General features: G+C 49.5%; 1 protein-coding gene across 1 annotated transcript; it reads left to right on the forward strand.

Annotated features, from left to right (window-relative positions):
• The first annotated feature begins 10,929 nt into the window (after positions 1 to 10,929).
• Positions 10,930 to 18,733, forward strand: LOC104377809 (extracellular tyrosine-protein kinase PKDCC). Its single transcript, XM_086613629.1, has 7 exons — positions 10,930 to 11,442; positions 11,641 to 11,763; positions 13,873 to 14,144; positions 15,288 to 15,367; positions 15,462 to 15,566; positions 17,003 to 17,179; positions 18,621 to 18,733. The coding sequence occupies exons 1-7, from the start codon at positions 10,930 to 10,932 to the stop codon at positions 18,731 to 18,733; spliced, it is 1,383 nt and encodes a 460-aa protein (XP_086469755.1).
• The last annotated feature ends 4,925 nt before the right edge of the window (positions 18,734 to 23,658 follow it).

The following is a 23,658-nucleotide window of genomic DNA, read 5'->3' on the forward strand; positions in this document are numbered from 1 at the left end:
TCCACTAAGTTTACTTATGACACAACATGATCTAAGTAAGCCCTTGCTCAGGGAGTTTCGTGATTAGAGCACAAGATTTGGACTGTGAGAAGAGAAGTTTGGAGACGTTCTCTCGATCAAAGCAATTTTTCCATCCCTGCTCTAAATGAAAAGAACTATTGATAGGAGCAATCTGAAACAAAAATCAGAGATTGAGGCCATTACTTTTCCCTGTTGCCTCTGCCTCATTTTTATTCCATCTCTCCTGCTTTTCTTCCCATACTATTCAGAGCGTAGATTCCCAGTCCATGCTGTTGAAAGGAGCTCTCCTTCCTCCCTCCCACCCTTCCTCACAGCCCATGCTCATTCTTCTGAGACACTGTTCTTTTGAGGGGGTCTTGCTGGGCTTATTTTAACCAGGATGAATTTTCCCTATCTGGTTTACCATGAAGCTACAGCAACATTTGGACCAGATGGTCTAGTAGGTACTGCAGTAGGTACAGTAAGTGCCTGGTACAGTAAGTGCCTGCAACCAAATGCTGCTTAAAATGATATTGCCACTGAAGAAACACATCTGCAACTTGAGCCACAGGCAGGAGAAGGTCCTGCACCCCCTTCTGCAGGTGTGTCAAAATTGCCCACTGCATGCAGGCTTGCAGCCTGGCTGTGCTAGGGGAAAAAAACATTGTGAAAATGCCACCTTCCAGAAATACGTGGATACCCAATATGAGTTTGGGCCTCATCTATCATAAAATACAGGGAATTCAAGATGACTGGTGCTGCCACTGCTACTTCTTACCTTTTTGAATTAAATTGTTTCTGTCTGTACACTGTCAAATTCCTGTAGTGGTTTCCACATCAGGGGAGTAACATCCCAGAATCACTCAGGAGCAGAGCCAGAGTTTCCCTGGTTCTCCTGTTGTGCACTCTCGTTCAGTGCAGCAGTGAGACAGCAGGCCAGTAAGGTTGCTGTGGCTTTTGATAACATAGGCAACATCATATAATGTACTAATATGACTTATACTCGGAAGTACCAATACCTGTATTGCTAGGGAAGGTTTAGTCCATCTATCAGTAGATGAGCTCTTCAATCCCATGTGCTGGGCATCTGCTTACATCCTCCTACACATTAATAAAATCTCATTGGGAAAACTGAGGAGTCTTCAACTGGACATGTGTTCCTGGGAGCTGATGCGGTCCGGCACGGGATGCTGATGCCAGCTGGGCTAGACATGCGAGTGGTATAACAACAGGCTGAAGCCTGAGAATATGTCAAAGGGAAGAAGCATCTAAGTGGTGGGGGAAGCTGTGAACAGCACACAGACAGCTCTACAGACACGCTGGCAAATCATGCGTGGAAATGCGAGATGCCACCGCAACAGCTCTCCACTCTGCCCTACTGTGATTGTTTGATGGGGGGGGGATTCTGGTGGCAGGAGAGGGGATTTGCTCCCTGTGACCTCCCTGGTTTTGGAACCGGGTCAGACCCGGTTCTGGCCAGCAGATCGGACTCCCATCCCCCTCGGGGTTGAGCCAATCAATGCCTCTGCGAATTGCCCTATTTAAGCTGGGACAAAGGAACCGGAAAAGGTGCTTTGCCCAGGAGCGAGGAGAGAAGGGAGGAGGGCACTGCCCCCACTCCCCGGCTCCCGGCCGGGCTGGCGGCTGCCCACACTGGGCTGGCGCCACCCACTCAGGATGGCGGCAGCAGAGCCGCTTGGGGAACTTGGGGAGCGCGCTGCCCCAGGGATGCCCACTGGGCTGAGTTCACCCAGAGAGGACTGAGATCTGAGAGAAACGGCTACACAGACACCAGGTCAGTGAAGATGGAACGGGACGAGGTGTGCCGGAGCTGAGTTTCCCCTGCAACCGGTGGCGAGATGGCAGGTGGCCCCCTGCAGCCAGGACGGACTCAGTGGAGCAGAGACCCATTCGTAGCCCGTGGAGAAGCCCACGTGGGAGAAGAGATGCCTGAGCCTGAGGATGATTGTGAAGCATGGGCACGACAAAGTAGAGACGCATCTAGAGTCTGTGGGACGACCCGCGCCAGAGCGAGTGGCAACAACTCCCTAAGAATCTGAGACTGTGGTAAAGCCCACACTGGAGCAATCCGATGGGGAAGGATTGCATCCTGTGGGTAGGACTCACGCTGGAGAAGTTTGTGGATTTTCCTCATGAGGAGGGGATCCACTGGAGCAAGGGAAAATGGTGTAAGGACTCCTCTTCCTTTAAGAAAGGAGCGGCAGTAACAACATGGGATGAACTGACCTGCACTCCCCCATTCCCTGTCCCCCCTGCGCCGCTGGGGGGGAGGTAGAGCTGCGAAGAAAAGGAAAGGGGGGTGGGGAGGGTGGGGAGGTGTTGTTTTTAAGATCTGGCTTTGTTTCTTTTTATGCTCTCAAGTAATTGGTTTTGTTTCCCTTTGTCCTTTTAAGTAACTTTTAATAAATTGCTTTGCTTTAAGAAAGCCGAGTCTGTTTTGCCTGGGACCATGGTTGGTGGGTGCTCCTTCTCTGTTCTTTTCTTGACCCTCAGTCCTTTTATTATATTTTTCTCCTCTCCATTTCACTGGGGAAGGAGTGAGAGAGCGGCTGTGTGGAGTTTAGTTGCCGGGTCGGCCTACACCACGACACCTACTAACGAAAGAGTCGAGACGCATTAGTCGCACAAACACGTATTCCCTTCTGTTACCTCTGCGATGGGGACAGGTACCTCCAAGGAGGGCTCAAGGGGAGTGGTAGCCTGTTAAAACCCTGCAGTGAGATTTGTCAGACCTCATCTCCCCAAGACTGGTGCTTCCTGGTGCCTGCTCTGTGCTTACCCACCTCCGAGGATGCTCGTTCTCCTTTCTCTGCAAGCCTAAACGCCATCCAGCTCCCCAGGGACTGCTGACAGGCCTTTCTCCTGGTCTTACACCCAAGAGCTCCTGCCAGGCTGTCGCCTGTCGATGCTGATGGCCTTCCAGCAGATGGCAAGCTCTCCTTGTCAATGCATCCAACAGGATCAGCGCTCCTCAGCCCTGACAGCTCCTTGTCTTAGGAGACAACTGTGTCCTGGGCTCCTCCAGGATGTTGCATGGCAGGAGTAGATGATGCCCCGTGATGTTGTGCAAACACGCAGCAGTGCTCTCACTGTTTTGTCCTGCGCTCCCAGCCAGGAGGTGATCCCTTGTCTGCCAAAAGAAAAAAAAAAGGAGCAGGTTCAGGAAAGCTGCTCCCTGGGGGCCTGCATGCCAGCCAGGTGCTGGCACAGGCTCTGTCAAAACCCTGTTGAGAGCTTCAGGCCACAAGTGCCCAGGCAGACCCAGCTGTGACTGCCATAGGGTATGAGGGCACTGGAGGCTGCAGCTTTCTTGGACAGCACACAGAATGACCGTTTTTCCTTATTCTAGGGAAGAGAAACATGTTATTTCACTTCTGGGGCAAGCAATCATCGTCTGCACCAAACTCTCTGCTAGGTATCGTGGCTGGTAAGGTAGAACAGCAGAGCAAGGTCTGGGTCCCCTTCCCAGTGCTCTTCCCAGCTCCTTATAGGAGCAATTCCTTTTTTTTTTTTCTTATCCTTTTACTGGCTCTTGGGCAAAACAAAGGAAAATCTGGAAATGGCTCGTGGGATGATTTTTCCCTGGGTGCCACCCAGCGGGGCCCAGCACAGCCGTGTGTGCTGTGCCGGCAGCCTGAATACAAAGGGGGTTCTCAGTTGATGTGGAACTGCAAAGCGAGGCTGCTCAGGATGGCTCCTTCCCCTGCATCCGACAGGTAGGAGCCTGCCCTCCAGCAGCTCTTGCTCTCACCTTCCTCAGATGTCCATGCTTGCAGATGGACAGGAACTCTTTGGAAGTAGCCAGAAGCTCAGCTGGCAGGGGTCAAGATAAGCAGCTGCCCCCAAAGGTGAGGGCACCGATGGTGACACTCATGCCCAAGAGTCTTTATCAGAGGTGTCTAAGTCTTCTTCTGTTCTGATGGATGGTTTCTTTGATCCTCCTCCCAGACCTCTAAACTCTTTGCCTCCCTCTTCTGGATTGATGTCCAGGACTTTCATGTATGTGCTCAGAGCGAGGAATTCTCCCCAGGATTTCTCCCCGGGTTTTTTATGCTAATCCAAGAATTTGATCTTATCCCTTTTATGTCAGTGTTATAGACAAGAAACAGGGAAAAAGCTGGTGCCTGGACCTCTTGGGACAGGAGGGAACCGGTTAGGGGACATACACCCAGAGAAGCCTCTGTCTTTCAGAAGACGGCAAACCCCTTCACTGCTGGCATGGGAGATGGGGACAGGTTTTCACCCCAGCTAGTCTGGAGCACATCTGCCCCTAATGTACAGACTCGCCTACGTTTCCAGGGAGAAGCCCAGCCAGTGTGAGAGCCAGGAGGGAAGTGGGAAAAATCACAATTTTGCATGAGAGGAATATCGTTCCAGCCCATGCAGGAAGCCAGGAGAAGGTCAGAAGCACAGGATTCAATTGCAGTCATTGCAATGAAAGCACAGCCTGATGTTTTCTGAGCAGTGGACAGCCTTCTGCTCCGTCTATAGCCTCAGGGGAAATGGATGTAGATGAGAAAGCATAAGATACTGTCCTTTATTGCGGGAACCAGGTATGCAGAGCAGGAATCTGGGTATTTCATTCCCTTTCAGGCTCATTTATCCATTTATCCAGCCATGATAAGCTCCTAGTTGTTTTCTTTACTGCAACAGCTTTAAAGCACAGTGCTAGGGGTGTGTAGCGCATTTAATCACCATATCTTCAGAAAACCTGGTGCTCGTAGGTCCTGTTGGGCCTACTGCAAGCATGCAGGTTAACCACACGTGCATTTGCACTCGGTGTGGTTACATGATGAGAGCCGCAACAGGAGGTGTTCCCTGGATCTAAGCAATATCTGCTATTGAGACAAGGTAAAGACAAAGCAGGTGTCCACAACATATACCCAACCCATCTCCTCCACACAGCACTCACACACCAGCAAAGGCAATAAAGTCAGGCAGAAACTTCCTTCTGCTACATTATAAGAGAGGGATGGGATGAGATGGGCTAGGCTGGGCTGGGTGCAGCAGGGCTATTGCACCTCCTCTCAATTTTCCCACAGGTTGCAACATCTTCTGTTGTTCTGGTGTCAGGGACAAAAGAAGCACTTTGAGAGGAGGAATAAGATTTCCTTATTGAGGCATTTCCTTCTTTGCTCCTCCAGTGATATCAGGGAACAAGGGAGGCACCAGTGAGGTGGGGGAACTGCCCACAACGGGACACTGCAATCCTGCCAACATCTCAGCAGGATCATTCTAAGGTTTCTCCATCTTGCTGCCTATGCCAATGCTTTGGTCTGCTCTGCAGGACACTTGATGACATTAACATAGAATCATAGAATCATAGAACAATTTGGTTTGGGGGGGACCTTAAAGATTATCTAGTTCCAATCCCCCTGCTACAGGCAGGGACACTTTCCACTAGATCAGGTTTCTCAAAGCCCCATCCTCCAGGGATGGAGCAGCCACAACTTCTCTGGGCAACCTGTTCCAGTGCCTCACCACCCTCAATGTAGAGAATTTCTTCCTTAGATCTAATCTAAATCCACCCTCTTTCAGTTTAAAGCCATTACCCCTTGTCCTATCACTACACACCCTTGCAAAAAGCCCCTCTCCAGCTTTCTTGTAGGCCCCCTTTAGGTACTGGAAGGCTGCCATAAGATCTCCCTGAAGCCTTCTCCGGGTTGAAGAACCCCAGCTCTCTTGGCCTGTCTTCATAGGAGAGGTGTTCCAGCCCTCGGATCATCTTCGTGGCCCTCCTCTGGACCCACTCCAGCAGCTCCATGTCCTTCATATGTTGGGGACCCCACAGCTGAATGCAGTACTGCAGGGGGGCTCTCACAAGAGCAGAGTAGAGGGGCAGAATCACCTCCCTTGACCTGCTGGCCACACTTCTTTGGATGCAATCCAGGATATGGTTGGCTTTCTGAGCTGCAAGCACATGTTGCCAGCTCATGTTGAGCTTCTCATCAACCAGCACCCCCAAGTCCTTCTCCTCCAGGCTGCTTTCAATCCATTCTCTGCCCAGCCTGCGCTTGTGCTTGGGATTGTCCTGACACGTGTGCACGACCTTGCACTTGGCCTGTTGAACTTCGTAATTTACCACTGCTTGTTCGCCCTGTGGTAAGGTTTGGAGGCTGCACCCAGATGACACTGAAGCCGAAGGGGGGCCCATTACTCTGTTTCACTCCCTGTGAGCTCATTTTCTTGCTGTAGACTCACAGTCCCGCAACTGCAGGTACTGCGAGTCAGGGAGGCTCAGAAAATAAAATGACATAAAGAGGTCAAAGCTAGCAAGCTCAGAAAACTTTCTACAATGACTTCCTTTCTTACATAAGACCTTCATGTGAAATGTTTGGTGAGAAGCCCTGCCCTGCTCACAATGCCCGTGTGTGCCCATGCATGGATCCATGCGAGGTAGCGAGTATTTATCGTCTGTCTCTGAATTGGTAGTGATGGGTGTTTAACAAAATGGGAACTACTGACTTGGGTATTTCCCCTTCAACCCCTGAAGCACCTCCTGGCCTTGTCCTCCTCTGCTATCTCAGCAAGCTCGGGGGTGGACATGGTCAAAGCTATCTGCCGTCCGCTGTGGTGAGCACTTAGGCTCCTCCCTGACGGCAGTTTGCTCTCTCTATGTTCAGCACACCTTTGCTCCCTCCCAAGGCCTGTGTCCTGGTTTTAGCTGGGACAGAGTTAGCTCTTCTTTTTAGCAGCTAGAAGAGCTCCGTGTTTTGGTTTTACTCAGAGGCTCGCTCTGAGAAGAATGTTGATAGCAAGCTGATGTTTGTGGTTGGACATGAGACTCCAAGGACTTTTCAGTGTGCCGGAGTGCAGAAGCACGGCGGGATAAGGGGGGAGCATAGCTGGGACAAGGGGGACACGATTCCCCTTGTGATTTGTGATGGAACTTCAGATTGAGGGCCAAACTGGCCAATTAGTATTCCATATCATGCAGTGTCATGCCCAGTATAAAAGTGAGGGACAACCGGAAAGAAGGGCTTTTTTTGTGCTTTGGCTCTTTTGCCGCTTTTGCTCTTTTGCGCTTCTGCGCTTTTGCTCTGTTGCCTTTTTTTCCTCTCTCTCCCAGTACTCCCACTCTCGGAGTACCATCTCTCTCTCTCTCTCTCCCTCTCTATTTTGGGGCCTCGCGCTCGTCCGGGATTGCAGCTTCGGGACGAGACGGGCTTTGCATACGAAGGGGTGGTGAGCATCTACACTGTGTATTAAATAATCTGTATTAAATTGTTCTTATCTCAACCCACGGGTTTTCCCGTTTATCCTTTAATTCTCTCCCTTATCCCTGGGGCTGGGGGAGGGTGAGTGAATGACTGGGAGGGGGTTTGGTTGCCGGAGCGGCCTAACCCACGACTGCCTGCAACACACACAACCTTTGCTCTAAACTTCTCCAATGATTTTGCACCCTCAGAACAAACCATCTTCTGATCGTCCTTCTGGTTCAGCCAGCAAAGGGCCTCAGAGCTCCTGGGAGCGAGACAGTGCTCAGGAGCAGGACCTCCACCTTTTCTCAAGGACTGCTATTATTTCCCTCTCTCTCTTCAAAACACTCAGGTGACATCTGTATTAATGAAGGAAATAAGCCCCAGACCTTTCCCTGGCACTGAGGCAGACTGGCACAGAACAGCCATGTCTATTGAGCTCTCTTATCCTTCAAAATATGGTGGCATGTGCAACCTGCATATCAGGAATGGTTTCTGGCATACCTTGACCCTCAGATCATACTAGGACTTGTCAAGAGAGTGATAGTGGCCAGGGGTTGCTCTAACAATGAGGCTACGGGTAAGATCAAGTGCCAGTGACCAAGGAACGTACCTGGCACTTTAACTTTTCCAGTCTGTACTAGTCTGAAGACTGTTCATCTTTAGACCCAATCTGTAATGGTTAGGCTAACCCTGCTAACAGGCCATTTAGTTCTAATACTGAACTTCTCCCTCTCATCCTTCCCCTTTACCTCCATGCCCTCCTTCTCTCAGCAATGCTGTCCTCCACACATCTCCCTTTCGCTCTGGAAGCATCAGCACACTGATGGCTCATGCTCCAGCTGTTCTTCTCCTCTTCGGCCCACCTATAGGATTTACTTCCTGTCTACAGTGCCCCCACACTGAGGTCCAGCTGAGGGTCTTGGACTCTTTACCCCATGTCAGCATCCTTTCTGGACTGGTGCAGGAGACGTTGTTCCTCCAGTAAAGACCCATTGTAAAAATCCTAAAGAACTGCTTCCTTCTTTTCAAATTGACTTTATTCAATTAGCTTCACTCTCACTCCATTTCCTCAGAAGATCACAGCCCTGTAAGCTACAAGCAGACACTGGAGCATCTCCAGTGCCTGAGGCACCAGCAGCATCCAGTGAGAGATTATGCTGGATCCACCCCAAGGATCCTAGCAGGAGATACTGGTGCCAAGCACTTGGGAAAAGTCCAGGTCCATGGAGTCTTCTCAGCTCTTCTGGTAAGGGTTGATCTTTGTCTTGCTCACTCTTACCTTCCATCTCCTCCCTTGTCACCTTCTCACCTCTTTTGTTTGCACAAATCCTCCAAAGAACCAAAGGAAACTCAAATGACCATGTACTCCTCTGCGACATCCTTGCTGCAGCACTTTGCTGTGTTTCTCATTTAAGGTGTCACCTCCATCAAGTGAGGCCACCTCTTGTGCCATTGTCTGCAAGAAGCCTTACACAGCAGAGCCATGATCGTGCCAGGAATCCTTAAGTGCTACTATAAAGCAAATAAATAATCAATCACTATTATTTTTATGTATGTGTGAGTCTTCTCTAATAGGTCTTGATATTATTACAGTGCAGAGGACTGGCTGAAATTAGATAATATTACACTCAGCTGCCATCTATTCCCTTGGAAACACAGGTGAAAATGCGTTTAATAGCTCTCCAGTGACAATGAATATTCATTAATATGACACAGACGTAGTATACTGGATTTGAAAATAAGGACAGTAATTAAAGAGCTATTAAGGTTAAAAAGCAACAAAGGATCTTCAGCTTCTGAAAGAGCTGCTCTGGCATCAGCCCGTAACCTATACGTGCATGGATAAGCACAGGTGGCCTGAGATTTTCTACATTATTTAAATATCAGCAGACCGTGGGCTCTGCCTTCCCTCCCCAAACTCTGTTGTCTGGAAATGTCCTGATGAATTTGGAGTTCATTTTTCCTGCTGTCTTACAGAGCAGCTGTGCTCTGCTGCGGCACTGCCGCTCGTCCCCTATCCCACACACTGCTCCGGTGACGTTGAACCAACGAGAAGTGGAAGGGAAACTTTCTGCAGGCTTTTGGGAAGGAAGCTATTTAGAATTGGTCACTTACATTTGTTATTTCTATTAAAATAGTCTTGGAGATCACCGGTCATGATAGCTGCTCTGCTGTAATCTCTGAAAATCTCCATCCCGCAGGACGTGGTGTCAAAGTTGAGTTTCTCAGAGAGGTTTCACAAAGGTTCCTTTGCAGGGGTGGCTTGAGGCACTGCAGTATGGGGGGGGCAAGGAGGAGCAGACATGTCCAAGGGCAGCAGCAACACTGCAGGACCAAGTGGTGCCACTGCTTGATCACGGCCAGGACACACCCTGTGAAATCTCCCCTGCCGTGTCCCACCGCTCTCCTGGCACAGGCAGAAACTGGAGGCTCTCAGCAGAGCTGGGTCCTTCCCGGACAGAGCAGCAGCTGGGATACAGCAGCCACCACGGCTGGCAGAGGAAAAGTGAGATGTGCATCCTCCAAACCCAGGCATGCTGTCAGGAGGAGGTTACCACCCTGGGCCGTGCATCACCCTTCCCCCTTTCTGGGGAGGGTCTCCCAGGCTCGTTACGCCACTGAAGAAATTACAGCAGCGGCTGAAGCAAACCAGGCTGAGAGGCAGAGTGTTATTCCATAATTTCTAACCCATCAGCACAATGGTGAATAGAAAAGTGACTCAATCCATCGGGCTGGTGTTCCCGGCCGCTCGGTGAGGAGAGCTAAGTGCATATTGCCTAAATTAGAAGCAGATAAACCGCATCTGCCTTTGCCCGAAGCGAACTCACCAGAGCAGCGCCCAGTGCAGACACGTGTGTCAATCCAGTGACAGAGGCGAGGCAGGTGGCCCGTCCCGCTCCCTCGCAGCCACCTCGGCAACGTTCTCTTCTGTGCAGGTCCATGTGTCACAGAAGGTTGCCCTGAGCTGGCTGTGTGTCACCAGGCTGATTGATTTCCTCATAACTAAATGATAAAGTTGCGTTTTCTGGCTGGATTGGCTGGTTTTGATGGAGGAGGGTTTTGGTGTTGGTTTTTTTTTTTTTTCTGGAAACGATTACAATTCCATGCTTTAGACAGTATATTGCTGTTTCAACCTAACAGGGTTTATCCTAGTAAGAGAGTCTGCCAGCGTTGGCTTTTCTTAGAAAGCCAACCTGAGACTTTTCAAAGGCACGGGAATGCGGTATCTCAGTCCTTACTCATTTTAATGCGGTTTGCATTTCTCGGCGGCATTCTGCGGTAACTTTAGCAGGACTGACGAAATCCACGCCCGTGGAATCAGCGTGTTTTGCTACGAACAGCCTCCGTTGGAAGGGCGGGGCGGGCGTCCGCGGGGATGTACCGCTCACTCCCGGCAGCTCCTACACCCACTCCGGGCCACCCCTTCCAGAACCGCTTCGGCTCCGCCGCCGCAGCGACCTCCCCTCCCCGGGCCGTCCGTGCCGCCGCTGCCCCGTGCACCCGCGGGCTCCCCTCGGGCAGCGGCTGCTCCCGCGGGGCCGGGCCGGGCCGGCGGGGGTGGGGGCGCCCGGCGCCGGGGGGAGGCCGCCCGCCCGACACGCCCCCTCGGCGGCACTCGCCTTCCCCAGCGCCGCGGAGCGCGGGCGGCAGAGCGGCCGGAGCCCGGTGCGGCGCAGCCCCGCTCCCCATGGCGATGGCGGTGGCGATGGCGGTGGCGGGGCGGGCGCGGCGGGGCGCGGGGCTGAGCGCGGCGGCGCTGCTGGCGCTGCCGGCCCTGGCGCTGCTGGCGCTGACGGCCGGCCGCGGCGGCGGTGGTGCCGGTGGCGGTGAGGGGCGGCCGGGCTCCCCGCCGCCGCCGCCGCTCCCGTTGCCGCCGGGCTTGCGGGAGGAGCTGCGGCAGAGGCGGCGCGACCTGCGGCGCCTGGCGGCGGCGGCAGGCGGCGGCGGGGAGGCGGCGGCGAACGGGCTGGGCTGCGGCGACCTGAGCCTGGCGACGGGCGTCAGCGTGCTGGGCTGGGGCTTCACCAAGGTGGTGGCGCGGGCGGCGCTGGCGGGCGGCGGCGCCGTCGCCCTCAAGTCGGTGCACGGGGCGGGCCGGGAGGTGCGGCAGTGCGTGCAGCGCTACGGGGCGCCGGCCGGCTGCCGCCGCCTGGCCGCCTACAAGCTGCTGAAGGAGGTGACGCTGCTGCAGCGCCTGCAGCATCCCGGCATCGTCCAGGTACGGCGGGGCGCGGCGGGGCGGGGGGGCTGCGGGATGCGCTCCCTGGGTGCGGGGATTTTTCGGCGGGGAGGGTGGGGAGGTGCGGCTGGGTGCCGAGTCGGTCCGCCCGTGCTGCCCGCCCTGTGCCCGGGCGGCCCGGAGGCGCTGGCACCGGCAGCGGCATCGCTCTGACGATCGCTCCTTCCCTCCCGGCAGCTGCACGGTCAATGCTATGATAATAGCGGAGATCCTGAAATACGGGTCACAGCTATGCTGGAGCTGGGATCCCCCCTGGAGATGATTCAGCTTCTGCAGACCCCCTGGGAGGAGAGATTTAAAGTAAGAAAACAAAACAAAGAGAGTTTTATCATTTGCTTTGAGACCGCACGCTGGGTAAATGCGAAGAGCCCGTGGTGACTGCTGTGGCAAACGGGATCGTCATGCTGACCCTCTGTTTGCTCCCGCAAATTGTCCTTAAACCGTTTTGCTTTCACTCCTTTTAAATCACATCAAAATAGCCCTAGCCTGGCATCTCACAGTTATATTCCTTCTCTCTAGAGCGGTGTTAAAAGAGCTACATCTGGAGGAAATGGCCACAAAATCTTGCTCAGGGCTAGGGTGGTGTTTAATACCCAGTATTAAACTATATCACTAGTTTCCCCTCGATATTATTCCACTCCACAAAGGGGCTTTCGTAGTGAGGCCCCTCAGCAGGCTGGATCTGACTCGGGAAAGCCACCTCACCGTGCTACGAGTCTGTTGTTGGCTGCTTATTGCCTGGTTTCGGCAGCAAGCTGAGCAGCCCATCTCTCACCGTATGTGCATATGATGTTTCTGATCGTAGCCCTTTGGGCATTACTGTGCTACAAACGCTACTGAATTGCTTTCCTCCTGCTGTAGGTGCTAGAATCACATCCTTGTTAGAGACATCCGCCTTGTCTCCTAAGCATCCCGCAGAGGGACTCTTAGACTCCCCAGGAACATAAATGCCTTGTGACATGGCTCTTAGTTTGGTTGTAGCTTGTATTACAGTTTGCCTTAAGGTCTCAGCTGGGAGCTCACTACTCAGTGTTTGGTTCCCAGGAGGAAAGAGAGGATCAAGTAGAAGCATGGGTACCTTAACGTCAATAAGAAATGCTTTGGGCAAAATAGAAACACAACAAAAGTCCCAAAGTAAAATCTCTGCCTGCATGTGGTCTGCGACGTTGAAAAGGAGCCTTGCCATCCAAGCCAGAGGGGGAGTGTGGCAACTGTGCTTACTGAGCTGCTGGGATCCTTGTGATTGCTTCACTAACCAAGTTAAAATAGTGTCAGAGCTTCCAGAGTCGTGTCTCTCATTCTGTGGAGTTCCACTTTTGCATACAAACTGTTTCATACTGGCTTCTGCATAGCTTTCCCAGCACCTCGTCTTCTCAAATGTGCCAAAGTCTCTGTAGGGCTAGAAACCCAATGATGCTGGATTAGCTGGTGGTGAGGTCTGGTATGGTGGCATTAAGATTTTCATGAATCTTTTGGCTGGTGAAGATACTAATTCAGAACTTACACTGGCACCGTCTAGTCCTGTTTCCTAATTAGGGTGTCTAAACGGATGGGATTCCCCTCTGATGAGCCACATCAGATACCAGCAATTCTGTGAGCTCTTCCAAGTGAACAAACCCTCGCCTGCACTGATCACTATCGGAGGCAGCGAGGGGTGGCGCGGGGCTGCCTGGCACACTGAGCTGATGGTACAGTTCATCTGATGCCAGAGCTTCCCATACTGAATGCAAACTGCCACAAAAAGCTACTGGAATAAAGTGCTGGTGCAGTATAAATGTGCTTCTCTAGGTCTAGTTTGTTCAAAAACAATTTACAGAGCTTTCTGCTGGATCAGGTATTGTCTGACCTTTCCCTGCTGCCAGAAAGTTGACATAAAAGCAAAAAAGCTGGCAATAAATACATTGCGTGCTTTGGCTAATTCTTCAGAAGCATGATTGTGTGCCCAAATTCATACTGCTGAGTGATGCAGCAAGGCATGGATCTGGTATTAATGACCATGGAGCCTCAGTCTGTATGGAGCAGCATGGGGGAAAGGAGGGGAATGTATGAATTCTATGCCAGAGTGGGAAAAAACCCGTCTGATTTCAGCTAGCAAATCAGTATAGCTCCTGAAACGTGAAGGCTGCTATTGTTTTCCTCACAGCTTTCTCCTCTAGTTCCTCTAACTGCAAATGTCTCTTTTTGTAATTGCACGTTTTAAAAAAATGTTGCTAAACTACTTACCAGTCAAATCCTGTGGCAATGTTGATAATAAATTTTGTAGCATACATATAATTACCTTTTAAGTACTATATGCTTTTTTTTTTTTTGCCTTTAATTTCACTGAATGCCCTCCCCTTTGTTCTACTTCCAGTTTAATAGCTGTTTTTCATCTGTTTCTCCCATGCATATTCATCTTCTCTTTCTCAGATTTGCCTGAGTCTTGTGAAACTGCTGTTTTACTTGGCACATTCCCCCCTGGGTTCAATAGTCCTCTTGGATTTCCAGCCGAGGCAGTTTGTTATGGTGGATGGAAACCTAAAAGTGACAGACATGGATGATGCCAGCACTGAGGAATTGTCATGCAAGGAAGATAATGACTGCACACTCGACTTCCCTACAAAAAGCTTCCCTGTCAAATGCTCTGCGGTTGGGAAATGTGAAGGAATAAATGAAAAGAAGAATCTTTTCAATGCATATCGGTATGTCCAGTGAGACGGGGGGAAAATCCAGGGTGGTTGAGCTCACACACTGCCATGTAGCCTCTTGCATCTTGTGTTCCTTCCATGCAGTGATTCCCCCACACCTCTATCGAAGGGCAGTTAAGGATCGCTTTGAAGCAAGTTTATTTTCCTTATAAGGCAGGAAAATTGCGTAGTTGTTGTCTGGTGAGAATGAAGGCATCTTTCTTCTGCTGCTCCCTTTCCCCAACGCCCTCCAGAAACTTGCCCCAAAGGTTGCACCTGTGAGTTTATTGTTTGCCAAACAAGCCTGACATCCACAGGCTGTGTTTGCTGAAAGCAGTGGCAGCGTGGGCTGCCTGCCAAGGCCCACCAGCTTTGAGCCCCCATTGTTGGGAGCAGGCCGGGTAACTCTTCTCCTGTGCTCCGAGTCTCCCTATGGAGACTATGGGCACCTATGGAAGAGCGATGACACAGGTAACGGGCAAGGGGCCGAGACTGCTGCAGCACTTCGAGTAGGCCACCAGTTGAAAGGATGATGACTTCCACTCACCGTTGGTGCTTGGCAGGTCACATACTGGGGGAAGCCTTGGCAGTTGGATGTTTACACAGAAGGACTTGGTAAGGGAGCCTGAATTTGCAGGATTCAGTGTTAAAGGGCAAATCTCTGTATAGATTATGGTAGCCTTGCAGTCAAGCACTTATCTCTTGTAAACAGGAGTTTTCTAGAAGGTTTGGGGGATAAGTAGGGGAGTGTCCAGCCTTTCCAAGGGTAATGAGAATGCCAATCCTTTTCAGGGCATGGGAAAGGCCTTGTATGAGTCTTCTTTTATCCAAGTCTTTCTTTGATGGGAAACGCATGACTTTTAGTGCACAAAAAACGGCCCCGGGGAATAAGGGAAAGCTCCATCGGTTGCAAGAGCCTTCGCAAGGTAGATTTCCTGTGGTGCGTGGCAGCATGCTGTGCTGCAAGGACCAGCGTTCCAGCCCAGCTCACACCGACGGTCTGTGAGATGCCAGTGAAGTGCTCAAACATAACTTAATAACCAAAGCAGGCTTACTGGTTGCATATGGATAATAGAGTCATGGGGAAAATGTAGACAACTTAATGACTGGGGAGATTAAGCCACTGTATTCTAAACAGTCTGTGGGATTTTTTTGCAGGTATTTTTTCACCTACCTTTTGCCACACTCTGCACCATCGGCTTTGCAGCCTTTTTTGAGCGATATTCTGAACGCAACAGGTACCAGCTAATATTCATAAACTTCTTTATTAGAAATCTCTAAATGATATTTCATGGAATTACTGGTCTTTGTCATCTCTTTCTTTCAATGTAGGTGATTTACGATACGGAATAAATGAAACCCTGAAAGCTTTTGAAAAGGTTTTGCATCTGTACAAGTCTGGGCTCTATCTGCAGAAAAGGTCTCTTCATTTAAAAGGTACATGATTTTGAATGCTTTAGGTAACATAACTACCGACGGAGCAAGGCACTCGGTAACTGGTCAAATTCTGATCTCCCATACATTCAAGCAGTGTTTAGTCACTAAGAAAAGCACCAAAAGTATCTCTTTTTTTGAGCAGCCTTTTGTTGTTTCTTCATAGGAGCTATGCATGATTGCATTGTTTTGCAAAGTAAACGCAGTGCAGACAATCTGGGCTACATATGGACATATGTTTGCACTGCTCCTAAATACTCTTCTCATAATGTGCAGCTAGACCAGAGTAGTAAACTGAGTGTCCCAGGTCCCTGTTCAGGGTCATCTTGTCCTCTGGACCAACAGGTCAGTTTTCCAGGCTGATACTGAAACTTCTCGTTTCACTTGATCGCTTCTGACTGCTGAGCACAGGTTATGGTCGCAATACTGAGATGAGTGTGGCAGGGTAGGTGGGGCCTTGGTACTCTTTAAATTTCTTTTTTTCTGAAGACCATCCTATTGGACCTGTGGATGGATAAGTGAGCCTTTCTGAGGTGCATTTCTCTGAAAATGACCCGTTTGGTGGTAGGGATGAGGCTGATCAGAAGAAAGGCTTCAAAGTCCAGTGGTTACTGTGACTTACATTTTCCTGAATGTTTACTTGAGATGCTGGGGTGGTGATGGTGGCTCACAGAAGAAAATCTCTTTATGTGTGGAAGAACTGGAATTTGCAGTTATGAACAAATATATTCAGTCATTTGCACTGAAGGACCAGCAGCTTTAACAGCAATTACTAGTATTTTCCAATGACACCTACCTGTTGGCTTAGCAACTGGGCCAGTAGCAAGGTGCCAGAATCATCACCATCCTAGAGGTGTGGGAAGGTGGGGTGAGACTCTTAGTAAGTGAACAATAGCCTGAACATCACCTGCTCAGGCTTGTCAGGTCTTTTGTATCCTGCCGGAGCAGGATCTGGCCTCCCTTTCTCCCACTGGGGTTCCTCAGTCTGCTGTACCTGCGGGTGGTACCATGATGGGTGGATCGGCACGTGCCCCACATAGCTTGGGGCTGGATCTGTGATGAGCTGGTTCTGCTGTTGGGCTGAGGTGTAGGAGAGGCCATTGTGAGGTTGGCTTCTCCAGAGCTCTGCTAGAAAGGTGAGTCCACACAGCCACGAGTCCTTCTCACCTGCCCCTGCAGTTCCTTCGCCCTTGAGAGCTCTGCCCCTCTCTTACATCCATGGAGGTGTTGCTGTCCTGAAGAACTAAAAGTTAGGATTTGAGTTTCTTCTCACTTTGCAGCTCCACTCACTCGATCTAAGCAAGTCAGTTCGATTTACCACTATCACAGTTAAGAGTTTCACTGAAGTGCAAAATGCTAAGCGTGTAGTGTAACTACTCTCTGACAGTGTTTCTTAAACTCTTAAAGGGTTTCCCTAAATACCCTCTTTCTATTCCCAGACTACATCTCCCTAAAGGGCTTCCGAGCAGTGGAAGAACCAGACTACAAGTGCTGGCCCTCCTACAGCCACCTGGGATGCCTGCTCTCCATTCACAGCGCCGAGGAAGCCGCTGCAATTTGTAACTCCCAATCGCAGTGTCAAAGTTTTATCGTCACGGAGCGGAGGACATGGACAGGTGAGCTTGGGCAGACATTACAGGGTGCTGCCACGCCGTGCCCCTGCTTCCTCGGTTGCGTGTGGGGATGATGCTGCTGCCCTCCTCCGCGCTGCCTTGGGTCTACGGGCACATATAGATGTTGCGTTCCTTCTTCTCAAGATCAGATGGCTGCAGCAGTGAGCATCCAAAAATCCCCTGAGTATTTGTAAGGAGACACCAGAGAAATTGTGTTCTCCTTCTGCAGATTTTTTTCTCTACAAATTTTGCACAGGACTGCTGGTATTGTTAAATAGTTAGTTATTTCATGCAGAGGTGGCTTCACTTTGGGCTTATTTCATGCAGAGATGGCTTCACTTTGGTGTTAGGATGAACAGTTCCTGTGGTAGGTATAGTTTGCAAAAAGCTGTGAGGTTTTTAGAGATGAAAGGAGCTATGTAAAAGAAGTGGTTGCTATTGTTATAATTAAAAGCATCATATCTTACAAGTTGTTATCCCCTTTATCAAAACTAAAGCCCCAAACCAATGGATTTCCAAAATGTCCCTGTAATTAGCTCTGATTATAGCCTCTTACGGTTAGCATGTTTTCAGAATCATTATAAGTTACCTCATTTAGCTGACACTTCAACCGTGGGCTAAATTGTTACTTATAAAGTGAAGCACTAAATGAGGTAAATGTGTGTTTTCAGCGATGGTGCTGAAGAATCGCGTCTTGTCAGCTCACATGACATTTAAAAAAAAACCACCAAAACTACCAAAACCGCAGCTCTTCTGCGGGTTCGTGTGCAGTTGGCATGTGGCAAACTAGTGACATAAGAGTGCTTACGCTGATGCACCATAAATCTCTTTGAGCCGGTTTCACACCAGCGATGGATTGTGCGAGCTGTGCCTGATGCAGCACATCTGGCTTCCTCACGGGGCAGCTGTTGGTTGCCGTGTTCGGTGCCTGGCTGGAAGGAACCCCGCTGAACACAGCGGTGGGGATGCAGAAGAAGCAGCACGTGGGGCAGAAGACCCTTTCTGCAGCGCCTGGCTCGGCTGCTGATCCCTGCCATCCTGCATCGTGCCTGCGGTCTGCTAACTTTTCACTTCCTGACGTTTTTCTTCCTCACATTTTTACAGCATGTCTTTGCAGCCAAAGATGCTAAAAGCACGTGGCTGAAATGCCAAGTGCCTGACTTTGCCATTTGGATTAATGAGAGCTGTGGGAAGAAGCTGGTGCCTCCTAAGGCAACTCTGTAAAGCAAAGCAAGACGTAAAAGCCCCTGGGGCCCGATTGTGCATTCCTTGTGCGCACTCTGTGAGCATCTGGAGTTTAGTGGGAGTGCAAAACACGTCTACGGCAGGGTGGAGGGACCCTCCGTTGAGCAAGCAGTGTGTTCCTGTGTCTTTTGCAATAAATAGCATGGGTCAAGGTGAACCTATCTCCACTATTAAACTTGCATTTTTATTTCCTTTCCAGGACGCCCACTGGCCTCGTTTCAGAGTAGCCCGACTGATTTAATACCGGATGCTAACGCTGTAGTCTATATTAAACGATCGGCTTCCTTAGGGGAAAGACTTTACAGACAATGAGATCACATCAAATGATCCTGGGAGGAACAAACCACTGGGGAGAATTTCATCTGCTGAAAAGAATGACATGGTTTATTTTGCTTTGGGATGGGATCTCCTTGCCAGCTCAGATAGAGTCAAATGCTGCTGTCTCCTTGATCAAAGCTCACATTTCTTATTGCAGCCCTGCTAGCTTCTTTATCTGTTCCCACACTGCTGTTGGCATAAACGCTCCCACTTTTAGTCAAATGTCGCTAGACTGTGCAATACCCGGCCTTGCTGCTTCGGTAACCAGCTTGTCAGCCAAGAAATAGAAATAGCTGCAAGGGATCCGGCTTGGGTAGGCTTAGTTAGTTCAGTCACCTCTGAAAATGTATGGATAACACATTTTGGAGAAGACAACGGCTCCTTCTGCTGCTGCTGACCAGGATTTCATACCACTGCAAATGCAAAGGACTGGATTTCAGCGATGGGGCCAAGGTTGCAGGGTTGGGATCAATAACCAGAGGTTGATGATGGGGGTGGTCTTGATTCAGTTCCTTCCAGAGCAGGGGAGCGAGGTGGTGTATAGGTCAGTTCTGGAACCAAATGTCTGGATGTTTGGATGCAGGATTTGGGTTTGACCCTATGTGGTTTGTAATGCCAGCTCCCATGTATTGACCTTGAAGGTTTTTCTCTGTTACTTTCCATGAAAGAGCAAGACATTCAAATTATTTATGTATAAAGCATTACTCTGTATGATAAAGAATGACTACGTTTATTCTAAGCATGCTGTGAAAAGTTTTTAATTGTCAAAGTCTGTACTGCAACCAAATGAACAAATGCAAGTATTTCCCACCTTCCGCTCACCTAGCATCATTACCCACTCTTGAGGACAACCTGTGAGTGCTCTAAGCAGTGTATGAATGTGCCTGAGCCCCTTGAACACTTAGGTCTTGGAAGACAGGTTGTGGTTGCACTTGCAGGCTCACAGGTGTAGAAGAGACAGTCTGGTCCTGAGAGCCTCCTGCATCTGTCCTTTGCCAAAATTGTAGATGTGACTTCTGAAAATAGGTGGGATTAGTATAATTTCAGGCTATGACAGATGGTAATGTAATGTGCCACTCCCAGGAGTGCCTGGAAGCAGTGACCATACAGTACCTCTTCTACTGTAGCTTGGTCAAGGAAAGCCCAAATCACCGCTGACCTCACCCCCGGCAAGGAAAAGTCCTTGGTCTTGTGCAGGACAGCCACGCTGCAGCCTCTGTGTGATGCCACATTGAGTTTTCCACTCAGCCCACACTGCTGAGTGGAAATGACAGCTCTTGGGACGGTGCATTTCACTCCTTGTAGCCTACAATAGTGTGGCTATTTCCATGCTGGCGCCTGTAGCAACTGGGGTACCCCCAACTAAAGATGCTTGAGCTCTCGCCTGGGGTTGTGCTGTGTTTTTGATGATCTGGTCCTGTGGTTTCCCAGTGTTGGATCTCACCTTTGAGCTCATTAGAGCTCTATTAACCCACAGCAATGTCATTGCACGGGGGCTTTCTCATGCACTGTAACCCCTGCTGCTTGCACTGAGGCTCGGGGACTCCAATAGTGATATCAATTAATGAGAATTCTTAGTTAGCACAACAAGAAGGCTCTTCTTAGTGATGGCCACATTGCTGCAGGCTTTGTGAAGGAAAGGCTTTTTAAATGGACAGCCACAGACCACTCTCTCCATTACAGTGTGTCCTGTGGAAGTTGAAGGAAAGGTCCTGCCAGGGGTCTGCTATTGTTTCACATCAACCCCACTGAGCAGGGCTTCAGGCATCTGCTGTGTGATGCTTTACATTAGCAAGAGGTAATGAAAGTTTATTCTATATCTCTCAGCCTCCCGAGATAGGAATCAGAAGTACATTCCCCAAAGCAAGAGCAAGGGCCAGCCCAGGGTCATTTCAGAGAGGAAGAAACGGAGAATGCAAAAGTTGAAGTGATTCTAGTTTGTGTTAGAAAGATCTTCTTGTCTTGAAAAAATCTCTCCTGGTAAAAAACCCATTGTGTATTTTAGTCATGTTCTGCTCCTTTCCCGTTGTAGATTTTTCTATCAATGTATGACTACCTGCCAGGCAGCCGGGTCCAGCCCCTCAGCAGATGGTGCAGAGTATGGCAGTGTCACTTGCATAAACATAGGTTCCAGCATCAAACCTGCAGTTAGAGCCTGGGAGCAGGGACCATATCATCCTGCTTTGAGAGTTTTGGGCACACGGTGCCCAAACAATAATAAAAAAGCCAGTAAAAAGGGAAGTCAGGCTTCAAAGAATTTCAGTGCTCGATCTGGAGTGGCTTTTGTAGGACATTTCATCCACCCCCTGCAGATGAGTAAATGTGTTCGTGGAGCCTGGAGCATCACGAGCACATTCATCACGCCAGAACAGACACATAGGTAGGGCACAGGCATACGTTCATGTCCAATTCTGTTCATGTGCTTGAGACTTAGAAGATGTCGCAAATATGCTGGTAAAAGCGTCCACACCAAATCTCCTCATACCTCTGTGCACTCCCCACGGCACATAACACTTGGTGGGCATGCCAGATACTGTCTGATTTGGGGTGACACCCCACGGCAGCCCAATGGTGCCCGGTGAATGCTGGGTGACAGTAAATGTTTTATCACCCCACTGCATCTAGAGCTATACCTTAACATGCATTTGAGGAAACACAATCACTGGAAAAAGCAGTTGCCCCTCTGCTTTTCCCCAGCTTCTTGCTGTTACCATGTGCTAGGAAGCCTTTTCCAATGGCGATGCCATTTAAAAGCATGTAGCATAAATTCTCTGCTGTCCTAAGCTTCAGGCAGCTCACGAGCAGCTCAGGTGCAGCTCCTGCACCCGGTGGGTGCAGAGCACCCAGGCTGCTCACAGCCTGAAGGGAAGGCGACGGGAATGTGGAGAGATGCAGGAAGCATCTTCTCGACAGTTTTTGGGCCCATGAGGCTGTTTTGTAGTGCACTATCTTTATGTCTCATCTCACTCACTCGGTCTTTATTCATTCTGTCCTTTTATTAAATTATAACTGCCTCGACCAACTTTAGACTTTCAATGCCAGTAAAAATCTCAGTGCACGCCTGAAAACTGTATTTCAGTAACTATGGTATGTACAAAACTCAGATATAAACATTAGTTGCCCTCAAAACTTCCACTTGCTGGAGTCAATTTGTCTCTGCTATCGCTGATCAGTATTTCAGCCACCATTGTAGAATATGTAACAGAGGAAAGTGCTTGGAAGGCAACAGCAGGGGATCGACTGCAATGGAAACCATGTGTGCTGGAGGAATAATATTTACCTAAATGTGTCTATCACATCTTCCCAAATGATGCTGCCATTGGGAGAGAATGGATATGAAAATGTTGCCTCCATAGATAAAAGTTAGGAATATAATTTTTTAAATACAGACTTTAATATTCTTAATTAATTCCATATTGTAATAGCAGAGATAAAGCTACATCTATGAAGGATAATATCATGTACTCCAAAGATACAAGCTACAGTTTAATAAATAGCAACAGATGCTGCGTGACTCATGTTCAGTATGTTTGCACAGGTGTTTACATGACTGGTGACTTCATGACAGATTGAGGAGCAGAGTGAGAGAGACAGAGCCCGGTAAAGAAAAAGCAACTCCTGGTGCATTAGACAAGGTTCAAATGACAATGAAAGTTGTACCTGTATTCATAGAATCATAGAATGGTTTGGGTTGGAAGGAATCTTTAAAGGTCATCTAGTCCAACCCTCCCTGCAATAAGCAGGGTGATCTTCAACTAGATCAGGTTGCTCAGAGCCCCATCCAACCTGACCTTGAATGTTTCCAGGGATGGGGCATCTACCTGGGCAACTTGTTCCAGTATTTCACCATCCTCATCATAAAAAATTCTTACATAACATATTTTGCAAACTTCAGTGATGCTCTAAGTAGATGAACATTCAAGTTAGTTTGGAGCATATGAGAAAACTCAAGAATTTATCACAGGCAATTGTAGGCCAAAATCACATATCTGGGTTAACATTAACCTCTGTAAGGTCTCCTATAAATTCAGGTACCAAGCACTGATCTTCACGGCTAGAAATCAGAGCAATTTGTTCCTACTGGGATGAAGGACCTGGTTTGGAGTCCAGTTTGAGGAACTAGTGAAGTGTAACTCCAGATCCCAGAATAGCCCATCATGATGGCTTGGTAGGACTTTAAAGTGAATTTCCCTCCCTAACTGTAGCACTTGCAGCAATCTTTCTCCTTGGTTCCATTGTCCCAGTGTACCAAAGTGCCACCAACAGCAGTGTGGAGATGGTGATGGTGAAGGAAAATTCGCAGAAGATAACTTTATAGGAGAGACAACCATGAGCCCCTCTGCCTTCTTTGTAGCATGTACTTAGTCCAGGATGGTGGATTTGCCCTGAATGATAGTTCTTGGCTTATGGGAAAATGTATGGGATTACATCAGACAGGTCTGGCTGCAGCAAAGAGGGGTCATGATAGCCAGAGGCAATGGCTGCCAAACTCCTCTGCTTGAAATTCAGCTCCTGGCTCTGTGTGAGAGCTCCAGGCAACAGCTTGTGCTTTAGAGCCTTTGGACCTTCAGCTCTCCTGGCTGGCCAATGCAGGTAGGGTTTACTGGTAGGGGAGACTTAACTACGTAGCTTTTGAGGAGATGGAGATGCTGATGGCTTTTTAAGAAATATATGCTTGGCCTTTCTAAGCACCAACTTCTGCTCCTGCACTGCACCCACTCCCACAGCTGCCCTATCTTCACCCACTCCCAACTACCATAACCATTATCCTCCTCCACCCCCACACCTACACCTGACTGCTGTATGTTCAGGTGTCTCCCTCCTGTAATTTACTCACCTCCCACTCCCCATGTGCCATCTCAGCCCACCTGCTCATTAGCCCCTTGGAGACACCCCCCACAACATTCATGCACAGCCAC

Source organism: Tauraco erythrolophus, chromosome 6, assembly GCF_009769465.1.
Source record: "Tauraco erythrolophus isolate bTauEry1 chromosome 6, bTauEry1.pri, whole genome shotgun sequence".
Taxonomy (NCBI): Eukaryota; Metazoa; Chordata; class Aves; order Musophagiformes; family Musophagidae; genus Tauraco; species Tauraco erythrolophus.